At 50.7% G+C, this 23,856-nt stretch overlaps 9 protein-coding genes across 9 annotated transcripts; 8 read left to right on the forward strand and 1 right to left on the reverse strand.

Moving 5' to 3' along the window:
- Positions 1–553: 553 nt before the first annotated feature.
- N7446_004593 (uncharacterized protein) lies at positions 554–1,446 on the forward strand (the record flags this gene model as incomplete). The annotated part of the gene is made up of 3 exons (XM_058513342.1): positions 554–730; positions 779–876; positions 933–1,446. 3 exons carry the CDS (start codon positions 554–556, stop codon positions 1,444–1,446), a joined length of 789 nt encoding a protein of 262 aa, XP_058374671.1.
- A 931-nt stretch (positions 1,447–2,377) lies between these two features.
- On the forward strand, positions 2,378–5,628 carry N7446_004594 (uncharacterized protein). The gene is made up of 3 exons (XM_058513343.1): positions 2,378–2,505; positions 2,565–4,340; positions 4,447–5,628. Exons 2-3 carry the CDS (start codon positions 2,915–2,917, stop codon positions 5,565–5,567), a joined length of 2,547 nt encoding a protein of 848 aa, XP_058374672.1. The 5' UTR covers positions 2,378–2,505; positions 2,565–2,914; the 3' UTR covers positions 5,568–5,628.
- Positions 5,629–6,409: 781 nt separating this feature from the next.
- Positions 6,410–8,582, forward strand: sC (sulfate adenylyltransferase; the record flags this gene model as incomplete). Its single annotated transcript, XM_058513344.1, has 5 exons — positions 6,410–6,578; positions 6,676–6,703; positions 6,778–6,960; positions 7,191–7,336; positions 7,387–8,582. 5 exons carry the CDS (start codon positions 6,410–6,412, stop codon positions 8,580–8,582), a joined length of 1,722 nt encoding a protein of 573 aa, XP_058374673.1.
- A 333-nt stretch (positions 8,583–8,915) lies between these two features.
- N7446_004596 (uncharacterized protein) lies at positions 8,916–10,679 on the forward strand (the record flags this gene model as incomplete). Its single annotated transcript, XM_058513345.1, has 1 exon — positions 8,916–10,679. One exon carries the CDS (start codon positions 8,916–8,918, stop codon positions 10,677–10,679), a length of 1,764 nt encoding a protein of 587 aa, XP_058374674.1.
- A 931-nt stretch (positions 10,680–11,610) lies between these two features.
- On the forward strand, positions 11,611–12,375 carry N7446_004597 (YoaK family protein; the record flags this gene model as incomplete). Its single annotated transcript, XM_058513346.1, has 1 exon — positions 11,611–12,375. One exon carries the CDS (start codon positions 11,611–11,613, stop codon positions 12,373–12,375), a length of 765 nt encoding a protein of 254 aa, XP_058374675.1.
- Positions 12,376–12,815: 440 nt separating this feature from the next.
- Positions 12,816–16,331, forward strand: N7446_004598 (putative ubiquitin conjugating enzyme; the record flags this gene model as incomplete). The annotated part of the gene is made up of 2 exons (XM_058513347.1): positions 12,816–12,978; positions 13,033–16,331. The coding sequence occupies 2 exons, from the start codon at positions 12,816–12,818 to the stop codon at positions 16,329–16,331; spliced, it is 3,462 nt and encodes a 1,153-aa protein (XP_058374676.1).
- A 793-nt stretch (positions 16,332–17,124) lies between these two features.
- Positions 17,125–17,932, reverse strand: N7446_004599 (cytochrome c oxidase subunit VIa; the record flags this gene model as incomplete). Its single annotated transcript, XM_058513348.1, has 5 exons — positions 17,698–17,932; positions 17,594–17,618; positions 17,375–17,534; positions 17,311–17,318; positions 17,125–17,170 (listed from the first exon to the last, which is right to left on the reverse strand). The coding sequence occupies exons 1-5, from the start codon at positions 17,879–17,881 to the stop codon at positions 17,125–17,127; spliced, it is 423 nt and encodes a 140-aa protein (XP_058374677.1). The 5' UTR covers positions 17,882–17,932.
- A 219-nt stretch (positions 17,933–18,151) lies between these two features.
- N7446_004600 (DNA-(apurinic or apyrimidinic site) lyase APN2) lies at positions 18,152–20,229 on the forward strand (the record flags this gene model as incomplete). Its single annotated transcript, XM_058513349.1, has 6 exons — positions 18,152–18,179; positions 18,243–18,255; positions 18,306–18,351; positions 18,406–18,538; positions 18,588–19,363; positions 19,423–20,229. The coding sequence occupies 6 exons, from the start codon at positions 18,152–18,154 to the stop codon at positions 20,227–20,229; spliced, it is 1,803 nt and encodes a 600-aa protein (XP_058374678.1).
- A 1,441-nt stretch (positions 20,230–21,670) lies between these two features.
- On the forward strand, positions 21,671–22,816 carry N7446_004601 (Mating-type protein MAT alpha 1; the record flags this gene model as incomplete). The annotated part of the gene is made up of 3 exons (XM_058513350.1): positions 21,671–22,100; positions 22,153–22,530; positions 22,596–22,816. The coding sequence occupies 3 exons, from the start codon at positions 21,671–21,673 to the stop codon at positions 22,814–22,816; spliced, it is 1,029 nt and encodes a 342-aa protein (XP_058374679.1).
- Between the last annotated feature and the right edge of the window lie 1,040 nt (positions 22,817–23,856).

Here is a 23,856-nt window from a genome sequence, read left to right on the forward strand (position 1 = left end):
ACCGAGAGTACGGAGAGAGTGGAGAGGAAGTAAGAAGGTCGTTAAATGTAATGACCTGAAAGATGCGCAGAATGCTTGCTTCAGTTTGATCCCAGATTCTCACTGTCGTCTGGCTCGCTATGTCGATACGACGGTACGGAAGCAGCAAGAATGCCACAAATGTTCGGTAGGGGGTGAAGATACGAGTAACGCTCGTCGAGAAATACCGAGGTGGTGAGGTTCACGGGGGTTGGCGCAACTGTCAAGATCGGAGGTGGCGGTTCGGATTTGCAGGAGCGCGAAGATCCGGGGAAACAATATCAACCCACACAAGGTTATCACAATTGATATGTTGCAACACAGTCTCTTATAATTAAGAAAGCACAGTGGGCTGAAGTGAGTCCAGAGTTGGTTGAAGGGCGGGAAATTCTTTTGCGTCGGAGAGAATGACGGAGTTACCGGGGCCGAGCTCCTTTGATCCACGTTTCCCGTATCTCGGGCTTTCCTCTGATCTCCACGTCGCTTGACTGTAACTTGCATTGTCTGTCTTTGTTCAGTCTGTATTGTTGTCGCGATGACTCAAATACCTACACCACCGGATTCGCGACCAGGCTCGGAGGCACCTGAAGCAAAAACGAAGCCCATAGCCTCGGATCTGGTTCAATCGTTGGATACACTTCTTGAGCAATATTTGAACCTACTGGACAAGCAGCAGAAGCTGCAAACAGGCCTAGCAAAACAGTTGTCCTCGGTATGCTTCTTGGCATGGTTTACGCGACTGTTGGCTGATATACTGTAGGGGTTCTTCGCTCTCGCCCAGGCCAATTTCTCGTGTCCTCCTGGCCGCCGCTATGGGCCCGACTTCTACGACGAGCGCATGAAAGCGACAAGGAAGATGTAATGCTACAAACTCCATTGCATATTCTCAGTTATTGACTCGTTGGAATCGGCAGCTCAATTAAACACGAACAAAACATTGCGGACGAATGCACCACCGATTCGGAGAACAAGAGTGCTGCTTCGCTACCCTCTGACTACAAGTTCGCTACCGAGTCCACACCCAATACTCCACCGAAAGCAGATATAGATGAGAAGAAAGTTGAGACCTCCGACCCCGTGAAGGGTGTCCAACTCGAAACAGGAGAGACTGCAGTGGACCAACAAACAACACCAGAAACCCCCGAGACTTCAGAGGACGGCAGTCCAACCGCCGAGAAGAAGCCGAAGGCCAACCGCAAGAAGTTCCATTCTGATGATCCACTCCATTGGTATGGAATCCTAGTGCCCCAGTCGCTGCGCAGGGCACAGCGCTCTTTCGCAAATGCGATTGACACCGAGGTCCCTGAACTGGCTAGTACGACAAGTGAAATGCGGACGCTGGAGGAGCAAATAACCAAGCTGCGGGCCCAGCTGGTACCTGAAGATTTAGGGGAACGTCATGATCTTGTCCAACGTGGTACCAAATGATCAGCTGAAGCAGAGTTGACGTTAACCGTCACACAGGCCTGTTCCCAAGACTGGACTATTATTTTTTCTTACCAAATGTGACCAACTGCATAGTAAAAGCAATCAAAAATTAGACAGCCAGAAGTGCTCCACCGAGAGACATGTATGCGAACGGTGGATTCCCTCGGCTTCAAGTCCCATTGAGGGTTTATATGCCCCATTGTGGTATAGGGGGCGATTGATGAAATATTTATAGGCGTAGACATAGTGAATGTTCCTGATCTAACACACTAGACATACTCAGATAGTAAGTAGACCCGTCCCGCCAAGCCCAGGCCATCGCTAACGAACAAAATCCCCGAGCCGCTGGAGCCGACTACATTTCCCCACTCATCTAAAGCTGTTATCTTCCAACGTTGTTTACCACTTCTCGTTATCTGGTTAACGTTACAGTATACACCTTGACCATACGTCAGATTCTGATTGTTTACTCGCGTTTCAGGTTGCCCGCTTTGGCCCAGGGAGCCCACTCTTAATATGAGACGTAGCGTCCGGGACTAACTCCTGGAACAGACCCCACTGGCGCAACATCCTCGAGATCTGACAGCGCGATTCGTGCATTTGGCCCCATCATGGTCGGCTGATTCGCCTAGAGTCTCATGTTTAGCTCTCCATTTTCCTGAATTTGCGGTCCATCAACTGCCGGATGCTTGCTTCGCTGCAAATTCGACTGGTCGTGGGAGCCGACCAGTCGGTCAGCACTGTGTTTATGCAGGATTCTGCTCTGATATATGGGCATTGATGTGGCTGTTATATTACACGGAGCATGCCTTTAAAGATTAATTGCGCCAGCCTCCACCTCGCTTGCAAAATATCCCGTTTAATCTATTTTAGCCCAAGGTTTTAGATAGTGCCGGAGTGTGTCAGGGCCCCCGTCAGGAGATGTCCCCTCCGTTTCTTTTCTTTGGAGGCTCGTTTCCTTCGACTGTGTCTTGTTCTCCCTTTCTCGGGGTAATGGAACGCCAGTTTGCCTTTTGAACGCGGTTTGATACTAGCGATTCAGTTCTCTCGTTTTTATTGGTATGCAGTGGTAAGCCTTGAAAAACACTGGGATAGGTTGATCTGACCTTATTCAACAGAGGCATTGAATGTCCCTTCCTTTCTTTAGCGATTCAAGCTTGATCCTGTGGTTATCAAGTCTTTGGTCGATCACCCTATCCGCATTCTATCAGACACTTGCTTCAAGCTGTCACCGTTCCTCTCTTTCGCTATTCAAAGCCTCTTTTTCTCTCATTCTTCACTCGATCAGGGTATCGAGCCAGTTATCATTCCTTTTCAGTTCTTAATCAGGGGATGAAAACATTCTTTCTACTGAGCCGCAGTTCCAAGTTGCTTGATGTACTACAAGCCCTAACCTCTCGTCAACAACAACACACGAGATCCTGCTCAACACTTAACCCAAGGCTTGGCATATCAACAAAGTAACCAAATGAGTGCACCAACTTACGGACCGGGTCCTCGTCCGTCCGGGGATCTCGACAGGAAAGGGTCAGTCAAGCACGCCAGACAGTTGCTTGAGGCTGGCGTGCGTCCGGAACGAGCATCGCCATCCAACCAGATGAGACAGTCACCCCTGCCTAGAGACATTTCTCACCGGACACAATGGCCTCTGCCTGACTCAGGCTTACCGCCAAATCCAATCAACCACCATCCAAGGTATTTGCTCCCACAAGGACCTCCTCCACAAAGACCGCCACGTCCAAGTGAGATGCCTTCGCGCCAGAGCCAAATTCCCTCACCGTCAATCTATTCAGAACGGGATGGCCAGGACTCAGAAACAAGCTCAAACATTACATCACGGCCTCCCCGATCTTTTTCACAGCTGCAGCCGCCTCCGCCGTTGCAACCTCGGCGGCCCTTGAAGGCCGAGCCTCCTGTTAGTCCCACTAGTACAGTCGACATGACTCCTCGCATCTCGATTGCCACCGATGACTTGTTCAGACAGTCGACCGCCTCCTCGACGGCTTCAATTCCAGATGTGCCACCATTCCCTCCTCCAATCCCACCGCTTGAACCCCATGTTTCCCAAGATCCTTTCCAGCGGACAGCAGGTCTGGTCGCGCCTCCAAATGCTCGACGACCCCCTCGAGCTCAATCGTCCGTGGCTCCCATTCCGGAGGATCTTCCCGATCCCCGTTTCACCAAGGGCTCTTTCGCATCCAGCCGAGCGATCCCGTCTAGTTGGGGCTCTGGCCCTCCGGAATCAGAGATCCTGGGTGCATATCTTGACATAGAATCAGACGATGACGAGCCTCGCCCAAGTCCCAAAGAGGAAAATGCAACCCTTGTCCGAAGTGCTAGTCTTGGAAAGCGTGGGAAGCCAACAATGCGCACGATCCTCAAGTCTAATCCTGCGTCTGTGGTTTCTATTCCAGATGCACCACCCACCCCAAAGGAGCACTCAAACAAGGCTGCAGTTGTAGACGCAGCCGCTGGAGTGGGAGCGGGAGCTGCCGCCAACCAAATGCTCTATCCACCAAGCAATCTACGAAAGGCATCTACATCTACCGCATCGAGTGACTCTTTGAACGGCATTGACCCGGAAAAGCCACCCTTTACCCAGCGCGAACAACACAATTCTTCGTACAGTGCTGCTCTACAGAAGGAGATTGAGGTCTTCGGTGGGGATCTGCCTAGAGCTGCACCTACTATGAGCGATAAGAGACCCGGAGGTCGCAAGCCCCCTGCTCTGAACATGGGTGCGTTGCGGGATGCAGAGGCTCGTGGAAGTCTTTCAAGCTTGTCTGATTTGATCCGTCGTGCTACGAAGCTTGCGTCGAACTTGGACCATGGGAGGACTGCCAGCCGGGCTGATTTGGCTGCAGGTGGTGAGACAGGATTTAAGTCTGCGATGGGTGAGTTTATAATCCTGTATCTGTGTATGGATATAAAATCCGAGAATACTAACGTTTGTCTAGGAAATGGTGAAAAGCGCCGCCGCAACTCTGGCTCCCCTGTCAGATATCCTCGCATCCTTCCCTCCACCAGGCTTACAGACTCCCGAAGGCCGTGGATCCTGGCCTATCTTCTTCGGCCGCTCAAACCTGCGTAACGTCGAGCAACTCAACTCCAACGATGACGAGCCAAACGCCCCCAAGCGCAAGAAAACCTGCTGCGGAATGTCCCGCAAGGTCTTCGTGATTCTCTGCATCATCATCTTCATCATCGTCATCCTTGCAGTTCTTCTGCCAGTCTTCCTTATCGCCGTCCCTCGCGAAAAGGCGAATAAAGACGCAGCCTGTGCAAACAGCAACCCCTGCAAGAATGGAGGCATTAGTGTCTCGAGTGGCAGTGAATGCTCATGCGTCTGCTCGAATGGCTATACCGGCTCGCAATGCACCGTTGAGAATGACGGTAGCTGTACCACTCACGCCATCCTGAGCGGCACTTCGACCAAGAATGCAACCATGGGCAGCTCACTCGCGAATTTGTTCGATGAGTCTAAGAAGAAGTTCGATATCACTCTCGACGCCTACACTATCATGGCCCTCTTCAGCATGAACAATATCTCATGCAAGACGGAGAATGCGCTAGTTGCTTTCAGTGATGTTGAGACTACCAACAGTACCAGCAGTAGCAACAGCCGTCGTTCTCTCGACATGCTAGCAGACTCAATCCCATCCGAAAAGAACCACGCTTCTTCTCCTCTCGTGACTTCCGGCCCAACGCCCGTCCTCGTATCTCGCGCCGAAGCCACTGTCAACGGTATCTTGTACGACGACGCAGCACCAAGCATATCAGCCACCAAACCAGACCACGCACCCGATTCAACGGCCACCGGTACAGCCACCAAGATCAGTTTCCAGCCCTCTTCAGCCACCGAGGCATCTGCTGCCGCATCTACTGCAACTGCGACGGCTGTTCCTTCAGAAGTGGTTGAGTTCTCCCAGGTTGCTGTGCTGTACATTCTGCAGAAGACTGGCTCGCTCAATTCGGCCATGGCCTCTGGGGATCATATCCAGGGATATCTAATTGATTCTTATACGAATGCCACCCATCCTTCGATGAAGGAGGGGGCGTTTACTCTGGACTTTAAGAATCTGACCATCACACTCCCTAACAGTACGGTGACGGCGCAGTGAGAGATGAGGAAGAGGTGGAAAAGTTTGTACATAGGTAGTGAGTAATTGATGTAATATAGGGCTATTGTATGTTATCGTTGATTGTAATATGTACTTCTGTACTTCTGTGTACATCTGTAGATGAAGCTGTTCCATGTAGAGATTGCGGCATTTAGGGTTTTAGATAGAATGCCAAGACGATCCTTACCTGATTGGGACGGGTCAATGTCGTGATTGACCGTGGAGGTTGCGTGCTGCAACACGTGACTTTGAAGAATGGCGTAAGGCTGGGCTGAGACATTTCTTGTTCGCTCGATGTATAAACTTGTATAGAGACTTTGGGTGACCTGGGATGGAATTGATGCTTTGCAGACTTACAGTATAACGAGGATCACTATCCAGTGGGCCAAGAATATGCCGCCCCCTGAAAATCCAGAAGATCCCCGCCATTTACGAATACGTACGCCATTCCGCCTCGGAGACATCGGAGATATGGAAACCTGTGGTACAGCTCGGAGCAGAGTAGAGTTAGAGGGGATGAAGGGACCACGTGTAGATAGAAAATAGAGGGAGTGAAACCACAGAAACGAATCTTAGTCCCCTGGAACGAATAGTGGAAAATGAAACGTGCAATTCAAGGAAACGGAAGTTGATAGACATCTGGTTACTTGTTCTGGATGGCGGAATCGGCCAAGCCAAGCCCCCCATGCTCCACTGTTGACGACTGATGCCATGTCGTGGCCCCTCCGTGAGAATTTCATAAAGTCACTGGCTCTCCCTTCCTTTCTTCCACTCCCTTTTGTACATTATCTTCCATTTTCAGGGAGACTTTCAAAAAGTTCTTTTTATCTTTTAATTACACAATGGCCAACACTCCCCACGGTGGTGTCCTGAAGGATCTCCTCGCCCGCGATGCTCCCCGCCAGGCTGAGCTCGCCACTGAGGCCGAGACCCTGCCCGCTGTTGTGCTCTCCGAGCGCCAGCTGTGTGATCTCGAGCTGATCATGAACGGAGGTTTCTCTCCTCTCGAAGGTATGTTCAATTGATTATTTGGAACCGCTTGGTGGTGTGGCGGGATTGGATCTGTATTTTTTGGGGAGGGGCATAGCTGACGCCGATCTTCATGCAGGTTTCATGAACCAGGCCGATTATGACGGGTATGTATTATGAGCCATTGGAATGAGACCGGTCATTCTGTACAAAATGCATAATGCTGATGATGTGCATATAGCGTCTGTGAGGACAACCGCCTTGCCGATGGCAACGTCTTCTCCATGCCCATCACCCTCGATGCCAGCCAGAAGGTTATCAGCGAGAACAAGCTCCAGGCTGGTTCCCGTATTACCCTGCGTGACTTCCGTGACGACCGCAACTTGGCCATCCTGACCATTGACGACATCTACCGCCCCGATAAGTGAGTTTTGGACCTTTTTGCTTTTCGAGTCTCGGGATTGCATTGGCGATCGTTAGAGATGCATCCCTGGAACACACACCAGTGCTTTCGTTTTTTCATATTGAGTGACCAAAAGCACTCGTGGCGTTTCTTTTCGGTGTCGCAAACCTCGAGCGTTACGCAAGTATAAGCCCATTGAGGCTTGTGCTTTTTTAGTGGGGCTCGCTGACGTGGAATTTCCCCCTGATTAGGGCCAGAGAGGCTAAGCTCGTCTTCGGCGGTGACCCCGAGCACCCTGCCATCAAGTACCTGAACGAGACCGTTGAGGAGTTCTACATTGGTGGAAAGATTGAGGCTGTCAACAAGCTGAACCACTACGACTATGTCGCTCTCCGCTGTATGTTGGAATCCCGATTGTGACTGGGATTTGGACTAATATAACCTCAGACACTCCCGCGGAGCTGCGCGTCCACTTCGACAAGTTGGGCTGGTCCCGTGTCGTCGCTTTCCAGACCCGTAACCCCATGCACCGTGCTCACCGTGAGCTTACCGTCCGCGCGGCCCGCTCTCGCCAGGCTAACGTCCTGATCCACCCCGTCGTCGGTCTCACCAAGCCTGGTGACATTGACCACTTCACCCGTGTCCGTGCCTACCAGGCTCTCCTCCCCCGTTACCCCAACGGCATGGCCGTTCTGGGTCTGCTCGGTCTGGCTATGCGTATGGGTGGTCCCCGTGAGGCCATCTGGCACGCCATCATCCGTAAGAACCATGGTGCCACCCACTTCATTGTCGGCCGTGACCACGCTGGTCCTGGTTCCAACTCCAAGGGTGAGGACTTCTACGGTCCTTACGATGCCCAGCACGCCGTCGAGAAGTACAAGGACGAGCTCGGCATCGAGGTCGTCGAGTTCCAGATGGTTACCTACCTCCCTGACACCGACGAGTACCGTCCCGTTGACCAGGTCCCCGCTGGCGTCAAGACCCTCAACATCTCCGGTACCGAGCTCCGTCGCCGTCTGCGCTCCGGCGCTCACATCCCCGAGTGGTTCTCTTACCCCGAGGTTGTCAAGATCCTGCGCGAGTCCAACCCCCCTCGTGCCACCCAAGGTTTCACCATCTTCCTTACCGGTCTGTTGAACTCCGGCAAGGACGCCATTGCTCGTGCCCTCCAGGTTACCCTGAACCAGCAGGGTGGCCGCTCTGTCTCCCTGCTGCTGGGTGACACCGTCCGCCATGAGCTCTCCTCCGAGCTTGGCTTCACCCGCGAGGACCGTCACACCAACATCCAGCGTATTGCCTTCGTCGCCACCGAGCTCACCCGCGCCGGTGCCGCCGTCATCGCTGCCCCCATCGCTCCCCACGAAGTCTCCCGCAAGTACGCCCGTGACGCCGTCTCCCAGGCTGGTTCCTTCTTCCTGGTTCACGTCGCTACTCCCCTTGAGCACTGCGAGAAGACCGACAAGCGTGGCATCTACGCCGCCGCTCGCCGTGGCGAGATCAAGGGCTTCACTGGTGTCGATGACCCCTATGAGACTCCCGAGAAGGCTGACCTCGTCGTCGACTTCTCCAAGCAGAGCGTGCGCAGCATCGTCCACGAGATCATTCTCATTCTCGAGAGCCAGGGCTTCCTGGAGCGTCAGTAAGCTATTTTCTGATTGGATGGAATTTACTGGAGTAGTTTTTGGTCTCTTGTGCATAGAAATGTGTACTGGTTTTTGGTAGTGGGCTTTATTTGGATTCCCCTGGCTTAGATACTTTGCCAATAGACGTTTGATTTCGGTTTATCGAAGATTTTTTGATTCATACTTTGCTCCAATCGTAGGCACTCGTGTGAAATCCTTGGAAAGTGGCATTGGATTCTCGCTGGTCACTTTAAGGTCGGCAATTGCGGGTCACGTGACAAACAAACAAGACAAACGAGCATATCGGATCCCCAGGTCGTCGAGGCTTCACCACTGCTTTTCAACAGTTCAACAATGTTGCCACCTCGCAGCGCTATTGGGCGAATACAGGGCCATATCCGGCCGGTGCTACCACCTCGGACCCCTGGCCCAAACGTCCACCTCCGGCCGTTCACTCAACGCACACGCCTACAACTTCTTTCTCCGGCGCAAGGTCGACCACAACTACCCTTCCTATCACCGCTTGCGCCAGCCCGACCACTTCCACCTCTATCAATCCACCTTCGCCAACACTTCGGCCGTCTGATCTCAACCGAAAGTCGTGAACACTACAAGCGCCGATTATCGCGCGGTATCAAGGTTGGCTTGTCGTTCTACGCCATTCTCGTCCTTTTCTCCGTCGTCAAGCTCGGCGTTTACCAAGAAGATATTGAACATTCGTGGCCCACGCCGCCGGAATGGTCTTGGAAAAGTCGCTGGTGTTTGCGCTCTGCGCAGGCACAGCAGAACCCTGAACAGATTGGTCAGCTTATGACCAATTGGCCTATGGTTGCTGGATATTTGCGTGAGTTGCTGGAGCGTCTAGAAGATCCTGAGATTGAAGGCAAGGGCATTATCGAGCAGGACGAGGGCGGATTCTTGGTTGAAGGTGTTGGCCGGACTGGGCTTGATGTTTCGGCGAAGAGTGAGCCTTGGCGTCGTGGCTATTTCCAGGCGCTCATGGGCGCTGCTAAGGCTGCTGAGAATCTGGATGGCTGGTTGACGGATCGCAAGCAGCGTATCTCTGCCCCCGCGGAGTATGTTGTTGGGCCGTCCAACCCTAGGCCGAAGCCTATGCCTGTTGGTCAGAAGAAGGTCCCGCATGAGGAGGACTGCGAACAGGCTTCTCCGTCTCCGGAGAGTTTCTATATGAAGGTCTTGACGACTAGGGGCTTTGATACAAGGCAGAAACTCGACGCTGCTTTGGCATATGCCGATTGGCTTGATTTCAAGGGTCTCGGCCAGACAGCCGGTGACATGTACACCTGGGCCTTGGACATTGCCACTGGTGGACTGGAAGGAGACGTCAACAAGGTTGTGGACATGAAAAACGGAGTTCTGAAGAACAGCAAGGGTGGGGATCTACCATCAGAGAACCTCCTTCGTGTCTCTACAGCTCTTGCAGTCCACAACGCCCGCCAAGGCAACCTCCCAATGGCTCTCTCCCTTTTCACATCAGTCCTTCAAGCCCGCCGCAACCTACCCCTCTCAGAAGACTTCAGCCTCCCCTCCTTCCCATCCCCTCACAAAAATACCAACGACATCTTCACCTCCCTCTTCAAATCAATCAAAAACGTCCTCGTCCCTGTTACCTACCCCGAACCCCTCCCATCAGGCGATAAGCCCCCACAGCGCACAAGCGCATCTGCCTGCGAAGAAGCAGGTCTAATGACTTACATCGGCGAGATCCTCTACGCCTTTTCAAACAAAGAATTAGGCCTCGCCTGGACTCGGGATGCTGTCGATATGGCCGAGTCTACGATGCTCGACCTTGGAAACTCCGACAACCGCGATGCCCGCACTCGCTGTGCGCAGTGTGTCAAGGTTGGCCTGGAGAACTGGAAAACTATGGTCTCTTCCCTAGTTGCTCGTTCCCGGAAGGAAGAGCAGGAGAGCAGAGAGCAGGCCAAGAATGCTTGGTTTGGTGGTGAGCGTCGTGCTCAGGCTAAGACTCTTGATCGCAGACGCTGGGAGGCTGAGGATGCTATTCTTGAGGATCGCATTCGCAGACTCTTCCCGCTCTTGGAGGGTGAGTCTGGGCTGGATACTCTTGCTCCCAATAGTTCTTTGTTCGTTTAAATATTGGGACTGTATACCTGCACATAGGTTTGTGCAGGCCTGGTGTGGAGTTGGAGTTCTTATCTGCTGGTGCTTTCTTTTCTCAAAGCGCTTGCGTTGAGTTTGATGTGTATATACTTTCTACCTAGGCAGTCCTCCAATTGTATAACAGAATGGCGTTTATTGCCCGACATACCTCTCTACTTATACCATTATCTCAGAATGACGACCCAAGCCCCGATCCCAACAAGTCCACGCATGGGACTGATAAGAATTTCCAAATAATCAACGTAAACATACACCTTCGACAGTAACAGTTAGTCCAAATGCCTATATTAAACCGATGATCAAGTCTCAACCTTGGCATGTCCCGGTAGTTACTGTATACAAGTAAGTTCTAAGGTGGAAGCCCGATATACGTGGAGCGAATAGAAACAAGGCCACGAATTAGATTCCATCACTGATAGCCCATCAACCCATAAAAGACGCCAGATTAGCCTGGATATCAAAGCCACACATACTGCACACCTTGCTGAACTCCACAATCGTCGATCTTCGACGCTGCTGGCCTGGAATTCTTCGTTCTTTTGGAATGATGGATATACGTCAGCATGGAATGTCGGTAGGGTTTGATCTTGCTTCAAGGAATTGAGTGCCATGTACATGTATATAGCCGGATGCCAAGCTGAAAGCGTTCGTTATGTTGAGGACATTTCGGCGTGGTTCAGTTCATACTCCAACTGGTAGCTCGTTGATATTCGTTGATCTTGATACCGGAACCCGAGACGAACGTGCTTAGATCTTCGATATTGTGGACCCTAAGATCACAAGTTCGTGTTGGTCAGCGATCTGCTCCCGTCTAACCCCGTGTGTCATTTGGAATTACCGTGAGTATAAGACAAACTTGCTAGACCGCATCACATACTAACATTGATCAGTAGCAAATCTCAAAATGGACGACACACTACCTCTAACCAACAAACCCCGCAAATTCCGGCTACGGGACTTCCTAATGGAAGATATCCGCGAGGACCTCCTCCTCGAATGCGAACTACTACTCCTCTCCTTCGCAACGGGCATCCAAGATGCAGCTGCCTGGCCCGACTACACCTGCTTCGCCTCCAACCAAACAGGAAACACACTCTTCCTCGCAATTGGCGTAGCAGGCCTGACCAACAATGCATACAGCTTCCCCAATATTGGGGTAAGTCTGAGCCATTTCGTGGCAGGCGGTTTCGTTATGGGTCAACTAGGGAATTATATCGGTGTCCGACGACGACTATGGCTCCTCATCAGTAATTTTATTCAAACCGCTCTTGTCTTCACGGCTGTCGCTATCCAGTATTGTTTTCCCATTCGCCGTGACGGTCCCGCTGCTATGGCTGTTATTGCTTGTTTGGCGTTCTCGTCTGGTGGGCAGGTTGCTATGAGTCGGTCGTTGAAGATCACGGAAATTACTACTGCTATGGCGACAGCTGCGTTCATTGATGTGGTTGTTGATCCGTGTTTGGGCCAGTTGAAGAATCGGCTGAGGAATCGAAGGGTTATGTTTCTGATTATGTTGACTGCTGGGTGTTTTGTTGGTGCTTTTGCGAAGCGGGAGGTTAGTTCGACTTTTCCTATTCTCCTTTGTGCCATTGGGAAGGGGCTGGTTAGTGTGGCCTTTTTGTTTAATCGGCCTATGGCTGTGACGGACTTGGAGAGGCTGAAGGAATAGTATACCCTGTTTGGTCAGTTTCAGCGTATATATTTGGGAATAACGGTCTTGCTGAGGTCCTCTCATGAATTATTGGTACCATTCTACCTTGGATCACTGTAAGGACGCACAATAGCATGAAAAATGACGTGTAGTGGTCCAAGTGAGTCAAAAAAGAGTATAGAACCGCCTCAGGCAGCAAGTGCCAAGCCTGGCTGATCGACCGATGTGGGGGCTCCGCTGTACCTCATATTCGAACTTCTTGGGCTTTGTGTTGATTTCTACTTCATTAATACTCGCTTCTCTACCTTCTCGTCCACAACTATCTCTGCTCATGTTTGTCACTGGGCCTCTTTCTTTTCATCGGGTTCCCTGACCTTTCGCTTCTTACCTTGGTTGGTCTTCGCCTGTCACATTACAATCAAGAACTCTCAGGTCCGCGCATTTGACCCTTCGTCATCATGCCACGAAAAGACTTCTTGAGGGATTTTGAGGCGGCTGCCATCCCTGGCACCTTCTCCAGCATAACAGATGTTAAGGCTGGGGAATATGAAGGATCGGTCTCCTTTATGTTCAAATCACCTGGGACAAACCTTGAGCTTGAGTTCCAGGTCATATTATCCGGTTGGTTATTTTATGTGCATTTCTTTTCGAAACATCTTACTGAACCAATAACAGATTCTCATGATTACCCAAAAGATCACAGCTACCTGATCTTTTCGACGTCCGAAGATTGTCCCAAGGCTGTCACCTCAGCCGTTGAGAACTGTGTCTCTTTCTTCACAGGATCAACGATCCATGACATGCTGGGTAGCATTGAGAATGTCATTACCGATACCATCGTTGACCCCAATGACACATCCAGTCTGCTAGATGATGGATTGGGTTTCAGCGACGAGGACCTGGTCTCTGGATATGGCGACTCAGACTGGGAAGATCAAGAAGCCGGCGACTTTCTTCCCGTGGGCATTGAAAGTGAGCAGATGATACGTGAGAAGATTCGCCGGGACTTGCTTGCTGCCAAGAATGCGGGATTCAAGGTGGGACACCTGGGCTCACTACACGGGGATATCATCGTTTCTGTCTCCTGTCGCATTGCCAAACTGGGAATTTCCGAGGAGGCTATGGATGCATGGAACGTCCGTCCCTCGGAGTACCTGGTATTACTGATTCGTTACCGGCCAACCTACCTGGATCTCGAAACAATCTTCGAGGCGGAGCGCGAGTCAAAACCTACCTTCGTTCAGATGCACGTTGGACTTTGTGATTCATACAAACCGTCTCTGGAGTATGCTGTGGAGTCCATTGAAAGCACACATGCTCAAACGGCCAAGCACACGAACCCCGATTCACACAATATACTAGCAGGCCACCCTATGAGGCCGCTGTTCATCGGAAGATCAATCAACTCGCTTCTCAAAGAACGACTTCTGAAGATAATCGGACTTCGGGTGCAGCATGGACTTTCATGGACGGGAGCCGAACTATACTTCCACACCAACCAAGGCAAAATCCTCGTTGACTTCGATACCATTTCAGATGAATATCGTCAGCCGGACAGCTGGGCTACTTCGACGCCAACATTTCTTGCGGCTGATCATATGGTTGAGATCGATCAGAATATGAATGTCCTATCTTTGCCTCTTCTTGCCATGCAGTTTACCCTGCGCCATTTTGTTAAATGCACAGAGTTTTGCCTTGTCTGCCATTGCAAGACCGGTGATACTTTCGAGGCACTCAAGCCGTATGTTTGCTCAAGTGGTCTGTGCTTGTATCAATACATGGCAATGGACATGGGTCCAGGTCTGGAATATGAGATCTGCTCGCAGCCCTTTGTCGTCGACTTGCTGATCAGCCTGGCATACGCCCGAGCTACATCGATGCTTCTTGAAGATTTCCCAACCGGTCTTGCGCTTCGAGTTCCCGCCGAAATGCTTTCGAGAAAGGACCCCAAATCCGGTCCGTTGCTTGTCGGGCGATTGACTGCATCAAAGCTTGACCTTTGCACAGACAAACCACCTCAGGTAAAAGTAGGTGATTGGATTGCCATCGTTCGCCCCGAGGCCTCTACTGATAAGGATCTATGGAGGGAAAACTGGCATTGCCGTGTTGACCAAGTCGGCGAATCTTCGAACCATATTCGAATTTCGCTACCAATCGCCCTCGGTCGTCAGATTCAGGCAACAGACCTGATAGATCAGCCGAAAAAGGTGAATTTCGTGATCTATAACACAAATTTTGATGATTTGCCAGCCCCACAAAAGCAAACTATGATCTCCGTATTGTTGAGCTCGCTTCCAGAAATCGAGGACATGAAGGCGTTTATCGGCGAGTATGGAAAAGAAAGGTCTCTCTCTTCATGGAAAGAAATGATTTCTCCCGCTGCATTGGATCTGTTACGATGGATCGTTGCATCGAATCGATCGTTCATTAGAATGGACAACAAGGAGACTCGTCACCAAGTGCGCGGCATGGACGACTATGTCCAGTTTCGACTTGTGCAGGGTGCCGCCGACAAGGAGCAGCGATTTGTGGATGCTGTCAATTCCGTATCCATGAAAACCAAACCCAAGCACCCGACGCTCTTCGCTTGGCATGGGAGCCCTGTGCATAACTGGCACAGTATCCTCCGCGAAGGTCTTCATTTCAAACGAGTGATCAACGGCCGTTCCTGTGGCAATGGAGTCTACATGTCCAATACCTTCCACACTTCGTTGGGATACACCAATCGCCATACTTCTGGCACTTGGCCCCAGAATCGAATGGACATCACGACAGTGGTTTCGTTGAACGAAGTAGTCAATTCTCCCATCGACTTCGTGTGTCAAACTCCACACTACGTCGTGCGAAATTTGGACTGGATCCAACCAAGATACCTTTTCGTCAAGCTCATCAGCCCCTCCGAGGGTTCGACGTCAACATCCAAGCCATCAAACACCAACCAAGATGGAAGTTTCATTTACAAACAGGATCCTTCTTGTCGTGTTTATGGCCCCGATGGAACACCCATCAGGATACCAATATCGGCACTAAGCGGCCAGCGTGGTCGAACTCTTCATGTTGCGACAGAAAAGCCAAGTACGCCTGTGGTTATTGACTTTGCTGCACCACCCAAAAGGCGCAAATTCTTACTCGGACACACTCAAAATCACCCCATGGACGTTGATGACAACGATAATAACGATAATAATGACAATAATGACAATAATGACACCAACAAGAGTTATAACAACGACAACGATGATAATGACAGCATCGAAACCGATATAGAAGATATCACAATCCTTCTCTCAGACAACGAAATGCAAGATACACCAACAGGAAGCTCACAAGCAAGCTCCACCCCCGTTGATCCCAAGACTGATTTCCGACCTGGAACCCTGACGGAGGAAACATTGTCTCTGCTCAACCCACCACAGTATGCCACCATGCCAGCGACAAAGATGCTCCAGCAGCATCTCAACGCAACCATCAAAGTCCAGAAACAAGTCCCACTCAGCGAACTGGGCTGGTACGTCGATGTCAACCTGATTACAACAGTCTACCAATGGATCGTGGAACTACATACCTTCGACCCAAGGCTCCCACTCGCAAAGGATCTCAAAGCCGCCAACTTGAAAAGCATTGTCCTCGAGCTTCGATTCCCTCCCCAATTCCCAATGGACCCGCCATTTGTGCGGGTCATCCGTCCTCGCTTCCTTGAGTTTGCTGCTGGCGGTGGCGGACACGTTACGGCCGGCGGCGCGATGTGCATGGAGCTCCTCACTCATTCTGGCTGGTTGCCTTCTGCTTCGATTGAGAGTGTCCTGCTGCAGGTTCGCATGGCTCTTACTGCCACTGACCCCAGACCTGCTCGTTTGCTACCTGGTTCTTCCAAGACTGACTACTCGGTTGGTGAAGCAGTGGCTGCTTACACTAGAGCTTGCCGCGCGCATGGATGGAAGGTCTCAAGTGACCTTAAGCGGATTGCTTGGTGATTCCTGACGAGATCCTTCCTTGTGCGCAGATTTATTCTCGTTTGGCATTCGAGGACTTGCTTTAGTTTCTTTCTTACTTACTTTCTTTTTCCTTTCTTTTTCTCAGAAACAGATGGGGGCTCGCACTGCAGAACAAATCCAAATGTGGTTGACTGCAATTTGCTTGGTTATTCTCCCAAAAGGCTTTTCTTCTACAGGGAAGTAGATATTGCTGACACTCAAATGATTTTCTTCGATCTATATTTTTTAATTAACCCATTGCTTAGTACAGGGGAAATAGAGAACCGCCATTAAAACTTTCAATTGTCCCCTTGAACAATTCAATATCAAATAATGCAAGCGCAATAATCCTATAAGCATCCAGTCAAGCTAACAGGGACTGGAGCCACTCGTCGACCCAGCTATCCATATGACTTGCCGGTCACCTTCCGGTACAATCTCTGGTATATTCCGTCCTGTGGGCAGTTGGAGGCGCGTTATCTACTTACTGAGCTAGGTTACATCCGACAACCCAAGTAGATATTGAATTCCGGATAGATCAATATAAGAGAAGAATCCAAGAGCGGACAAAAGGAATAAGTAGCAGCACGAATGAATGTTAAGAAATACGAAGCGTCGCTTCATTCTGTCAACTGGACCCCATCTTTCCAAGCATCTGACTGTATTTCACCCCTAAAACAACAGCGAGATAGATATACACATGATATGCACCCAAAGAAGACAGCCCTCGCACGCGCAGAAGAGGGTCTGCCAAAAAGATTCTGAGGTATTTCTCGACCCTCAATGGCGTTATTTAGGTGGCCTTGTCCTTGTTGTGGTAGTTGACTTCGGAGTTCCAGCTAGAGATAGATCAGTTAGCGGTGCTATTTGTGGGAAATAAGAAGAAAAGAAGCAGGTGTCAAGTCAGCTTGCACTTGTTCGGTGCAGAGCCGACTGTTCTGCAGGAAGATTGATAATGTATGGCGGGGTTGAAACTCACAAGAGGGTCTGTATCGCATATTGGTTAGCTTACATCTTTATCGCAAAGTCAGGAGAGAACGTACCTTGTCACCGTCACCGAAGGGGAAGTTCTTCACACGGATGTTCTGGTAAGGGTACTCGGTGCGCTCCTCGATAGGAGGCATGTGCTCCCAGTGCTCCCAGTGCTCGTTCCAGAGGTTGTAGGCGTTGAGACCACCGCCAATCAGGCAGGGAATGACAGCGCTGCGGGGCAGTTAGTTTCTGTTCTGGTAGTGCGGGCATCAAAGCCATTGGAGACATACAAGATGGACAGCTTGCGCCAGAGGTCTAAACAATCATTGGGTTAGCGATCAGTATTTTCCGCCGGGAATAACCTGGATATGAATCAATTGAGTGGGTTACGCACCACTAGTGGAAGCAGCGTGGTGCTTGACGGCAGCTCTCTCGCGGTTGAACTCGTTGTCGACGATCCATGAGGGCTTGGCCTCGGCGCTGTTGAAACGGCGCTGGACAGTCGAGCGGACCGGAGCGGAACGCATCTGCTGCGAAGCACGCTGGGACAGGCGGGCAATGTTGCGCTGAGAGAACATGGTGGGTGGGTGCTAAGGGGTTCTTTTGCAGGTGGTGGACCGGAGGTGGTGCGTTGAAGCAAAAGCCGCCTTTAGCGTATCCCCGTGATCTCCCGGCTTATGTAAGTTGACATCACCCCATTTATATCACGTGATAGATATGTCACGGGATACGTATGCACCGCGATTCGACAGAGCTGTCGATGCCACGACTTGAGCAGCATTTTTTGTTGTGGCTATTCGCTCACTACTGGACATGCTGCTGTGCTTATTGGAACACTAGCCTCCAGCATGGGATTCCGTATCACGACGTGGAATGGTGAGCTCCATCTGATTTGTTGACAGGAAGTGGATGAAATATATGCTAATCACACATGGTTAGTCAATGGTATCCGGTATGTTAAGCCCCTGTAGGCTGAAGATATAAGACTCACTACCTGTCAAGAAATCCGTTTTCCTATGAGCCATGGAGAGGGACGCGCACGTTCGAGGTAAGCGTCCATCCCTTTCCTTACAGATATGAGTAGCTAATCGAGTCACCCAAGTCCATGTTTGACATCCTGGAATCTGATATTGTCGTTCTCCAAGAGACCAAGATCCAACGCAAAGACCTCCGCGATGACATGGTCTTGGTGCCAGGTTGGGACTGCTACTTCAGTCTCCCTCGATTTAAGAAAGGCAAGCTGCTCCTGCTACGTATTCTATACCTGTTACTGACAGTTTAAAGGATACTCTGGTGTTGTAATATACACGCGCAATGCCACATGTGCTCCCATACGGGCCGAAGAAGGCATCACCGGTGTTCTCTGCCCGCCGAACTCGGCGGTATCATTCTGTGATCTTCCAAAAGAGCAACAGATTGGTGGATATCCCACCGCTGAGCAACTTTCCCGACTAGTGGTAGATCCTGAAGAGCCTAATTCAGAAGACGAGCAAGATGACTCCAACCCGAGGCCTGGAGCCAGAATCGATGCATCTACCCTTGACTCCGAAGGCCGCTGTGTTATTCTGGAGTTTCCCGCCTTTGTCCTCATTGGTGTATACTGTCCAGCAAATCGGGACGAAAGTCGAGATACCTTCCGCATGGACTTTCTCAATGCCTTGGATTCTCGGGTCCGCAACCTGACAGCGATGGGAAAACGCGTGATCGTGGCTGGAGATATCAACATTGCAAAACGGGGATTCGATGCAGCACATGGGATGGAAGCTATACGGAAGGGCACAATGTCGGAGGAGGAGTTCATATCTAGCCCTGCTCGGCGTCTTTTCAATCACCTGCTATCTGACGGTGTCGTTATCGGTGAACGCGATAGCGGCAGGGAAGAGCCGGTTCTCTTTGATATCTGCAGGTCGTTCCATCCAGATCGTACTGGGATGTATACGTGTTGGGATCAGAAACTTAATACTCGGCCAGGAAACTATGGTTCAAGGATCGACTATGTGCTTTGCAGCTTGAATATGCAGGACTGGCTCTCAGGATCCAATATCCAGGAAGGTTTGATGGTGAGAGTTCGTTCAATAGCTGGTACAGGGTTGATGGCTAATGATTGATCGCTATTTAGGGATCGGACCACTGCCCTGTCTTCGTCGATTTCAAAGACTCCATACCGCAGCCGGAAGGCCCGGTGAACATCAGGGACATTCTTAACCCACCGGGAATGTTCAAAAATGGCGAGCGCCAACAGGAATACTCGGTCAAATTTGCATTGCCTGCTTCAGGACGTTTACTACCAGAGTTTGACGTTAATAAGCGCCAAAGTATCAAGGATATGTTTGCTCGCAAACCGGCCAGTGCTCCAACGAAACCGGTGCACTCGGCCCTGGCATTCACTACAGAATCCGAGGCTCAAACTCCAGAATCACCGGTCGCAACTACAACATCCCAATCTAGTGGAATTGTTCAAAGCTCTTCTGCGCCCATCAAAACCGACAATCAATTAAATCATACTGCTTCTCGCAAGCGCTCGCAACCTCTCCCAACTCCACTGACGAAACGCAGCAAGTCCTCAGCAACAGCATCTCCAGGGGCCACAACAGCAGGCCAAAAGTCACTGATGGGGTTTTTCAAACCAAAAGTCGTGAACTGCGATCAATCTACTCAGTCCTCGATACCAATCCCTGTCTCGGGGACACCGCTTAACATCCAAACACCTTCCTCGTCAGAAGAGAACCAGACAGCTCCAGACCTCGGATCGCAGCCCTCTGAAGCACACACATACGACTCATCTGTCCAGACACCTAAATCCAGCAAGCTCATGGACAGCGATACAGTCATTGACCCAATCGTCAGCAAGGAGGATTGGTCGAAGCTTTTACTAAGAAGCCCGTCCCACCGTGTGACGGACACCACGAGCCTTGCATCAGCTTGACAACTAAGAAACCAGGGATGAATCGCGGGCGCTCGTTCTGGATTTGCCCTCGGCCACTGGGTCCTAGTGGAGAAAAAGAGAAAGGCACGCAGTGGCGCTGTCCTACTTTTATCTGGGCTAGTGATTGGAACCCCTCTGCTACGACACCGGAGCAATGATATAGACTTATGTGCCAAATTGAGGGATGCGCTTGGTAACCAATAGCAATATCTACGATTGCATCTCCGCATTGCACGGTTTCTTCATCTCGTGTCCCCGTAGCTAGCATTAACTGCCTTGTCCATGCAGATGTTTCGTTACGTATATTCTCGGCAATCCCATGGTGCTACTTGGAGCCCACTATTACAAGATCGATGGCTGTCTGGGGAGGCTCAGAGCAGTTCTCCTGTAAGACATGATCTGGGATGAAACTCTGTGGATGCCTTGGTGGTAAGGCTTCCGGCCCCTTTTTGATTCTTGGTTTCTAAATGGCCGACTGGGAAGTCGTTCTCTATTGTTTCCCATTGAGCGCTTTTTCGCAAACTGTATTTTATCCTCCCTCGTCGTAATTGGTCGCCCAGGGATTTGTTCGCCATTCAGCCATCGTAGTGAATGTTTATTTTATTTCCTGATATTCTGATTGGCTCCTGCGAACCATTGTTCGCTAGGGTATGACTCATGATATTTTGCAGCGTAAATTCGAAATCGGAAGTACCTCAGGGGAAAGTACCTTACCAACATCCTCAAGATAGATTGGATAGACTGCCATGTAACCCCAGCCAGATGAGCTGGAACTGGGCGAGTTATTCCCAAATTGGCACCTTCTAGGGAGTGGAGAATAGGTAAATCACATCGAATTTATAGTGCATGGACCATGGTGTGTTTTAAGCTTAATTGTGGGTGGAGGCGCTAATCCCCGGATCTGCAGTGCCACGTGGAGAACATCCATGTTTTGTTTTCCTCCTGACTTACTGTCTGCAGTAGCACAAATCGATATGTTATATGCACACTTGAAATTGATATGTTTGAATATAATAAGCATGTCTTGATAGCACCTAGGATGATTTATCAAAGCCCTGCAGCCTCGTATCGCTACGGAGACCAGCCCGGCAGCGTAAATGGGACACATGTACACAGAAGTGTTGGGGGTGTTCGATTTGGCTGTTGAACAGGTACATGCTGTCCAAGTCACTTTGAATCAAGTTGATCTCGTAGGTTATCTTATTTTATTTTAATTCCCTTTATTGACAGAACAAAGAAATCCCAATTGGGGTGAGATACTCTGATTGGTGCTGCCTCCCAAACAAAGAAATGTCCATCGCATCGTCCACTTTGGTTATTTCTCTGATTCCCTTTATCTTTTCTTCTTTCCTTTTCATCCCCACCTTCTTCTTTCTTCCCATTTCTACCTTTCGCTTGCTTACATTTTCTTGCTTCTTTGCCAATCTTGATATCTTTCAAGATGTCTTCTCGTGCTCCGTCCCCTGCCCAGCTGCAGTCAACTCTGTTGCATGCTCAGGCACTGCATGGCCACTCATCTGCCCACCTTGAAATGCTCCTTTTCCGTTACATTGAGACCCTCCCTATCAACCATGCTATGCGTGTTGTCGGTCGCTGGCCCGAGGATTCCGCTCCCGGTGTCTATGCCGCCTCTGTCCTGGGTGCCCTTCCTGCCAACTACTTCCAGCAGCCCCGACTCCTGCCGGTTGGTCCTCGCTTTGTTTTCATGAACGGAATCTTGACGCTCGCACGCATTGATGAGGCACTACCCATGCAGCAGCTCCACCCTGATTCGACCACCGGATGTGTTGGCACCTCGATTCTTGATGTACTGCCTTCCCCTCTGTCTCAGCGCCGCCTTCGTCCTCTGAACAGCTTCATGATATTTCGCAGTAAGCAGCTCCTTTTCTCGTCTTCGTTTGATATTTTCTAACTGTACTCTAGGTTTCTGTTCGCCCATGTTTCCTGGCATCCCACAGAAGGTTAAGTCTACAGTCATCAGCCAGCTCTGGGAAGAAGACACTATGAAGCCTCAGTGGGCCGTCCTTGCCAAGGCTTACACCCTTATCCGTGACCACTTCGAAGTTGATCATCCTTCGCTCCCTGCATTTGTCAAACTCGTTGCTCCCCTCATAGGTCTTGGTGAGCCCGATGTCTACCTTAAGGCGTGTGGCTGGAAAATCCGACAGGCCGACGATCACATGGAAATCGTTCGCGAAGGAAACAGCAATGTTCCTCGACAGTTCTCTCCCAACCCCTTGAGTGTCTACCAGGTTGTCCAGTTCTGCGAGGCTTCGGGCTACGCTAAGCCTCGTGATGGGAGTGGCCCCGGCACATCCTTCCGGACGGTGCCGTTTTTGCTGTCGACCCTGGTTACAACGGAACAGTCGCAGAGCCCCAAAACTGGATCATTGACACTGTCCCTCAGTGGCCCATTGAAGAGTTCGAAGCTGATGAGATGTACTCGGTCCTGGACCCTGAGCGCGATCAGGGCATTGACATCATTTACCAGACAAGTGCCGAGTTCCAGCAGCCTTTGTCCGATGATGCGGTCAACAATTACCTGGTCTCTGGTCTGGATCCGATCGCCTTTGGCAATCTTGCTTAAGCAATTACACCACAGTCCTTTCAGCCCAGGCCTACTTGCAACTCACTTCCGGCTCTCCGGCTTGACGACATCAAGGATGCACATCTTACAATTCACTCGCAGATCCTCTCACAGCGTCCACCTTGCTGGTCAACCAGCCGTCCATGAGGGTCTCGCATGAACTCACGGTTACAATGTCGCGCCTTTATTGTCATCCCTGACCAGCTTTCTTGATTCATGGCCATCATTCAACTTCAATCCATTCCATTCTCTCTTGTTTATCCCATTGCGCCATCCTGCGCCGGAGGTCAGTCATTGATCAGGGTTTCTCGTGAAGGTTCCAATCGGACAGCGCTGCCTCTTTGCTTTACAATTCCCCTGTACTACTATCTGCTTTGTGAGCGCTCTTCAGTCTTTCTTTTTTCAATCATACCATGTCCCTATCAATGATTTGTATCTATCTTGCTTGCGCGCAATCATCAAGAGAGGATGATCATCGGTCTACGTTCCCTCCGGGCTACCGAATTCTCCTTTTCCTCCTGCGTGGGCATTACCAGTTGTGATCATTTACAGAATTTCAGTTAGGGCTTAGGTAGTCAATATGATGCAAATGCAGAAAATCCTGGTTCTCCGATTCGTAGATTTGTAGACTTGGGACTGGAGAATCCTCTTCATGGCTCATGGACCTGGTTAGATTTCTTCCCTGTTTGCCGTGTTGTGCTTCTCTGACTGACAGGCTTCTTTGTAGCTTCACCACCTGAAGAACTCGAATACCCGCCAGCTCCAATCCCTCGAGCCTGTCAACCCGTCGAACCATCGAACCGAGTCCCGCCATGACGCTTCTTCTCGAAGCTACGACCAATACGTCGACGCCGTGGCACACTCCCTCTTTGTGTGGGATATGAGGTGACGTCTCGATTCTCTTTGTTGATAGTCGGCGCTAGTGCAGCGACCCACGGATCTCCACGCAGCCGTCCCGAGGTTCCACAGTCTGGGGAAAGGCTTGGCATGCAGGGAGTCGGTCGACAAGACCAGGATGCAGATGCAACCGTGCTACGGGA

The sequence above is a fragment of the Penicillium canescens genome (genome assembly GCF_028828765.1).
Source record: "Penicillium canescens strain IBT 15451 chromosome Unknown utg000003l_segment0_segment0, whole genome shotgun sequence".
Taxonomy (NCBI): Eukaryota; Fungi; Ascomycota; class Eurotiomycetes; order Eurotiales; family Aspergillaceae; genus Penicillium; species Penicillium canescens.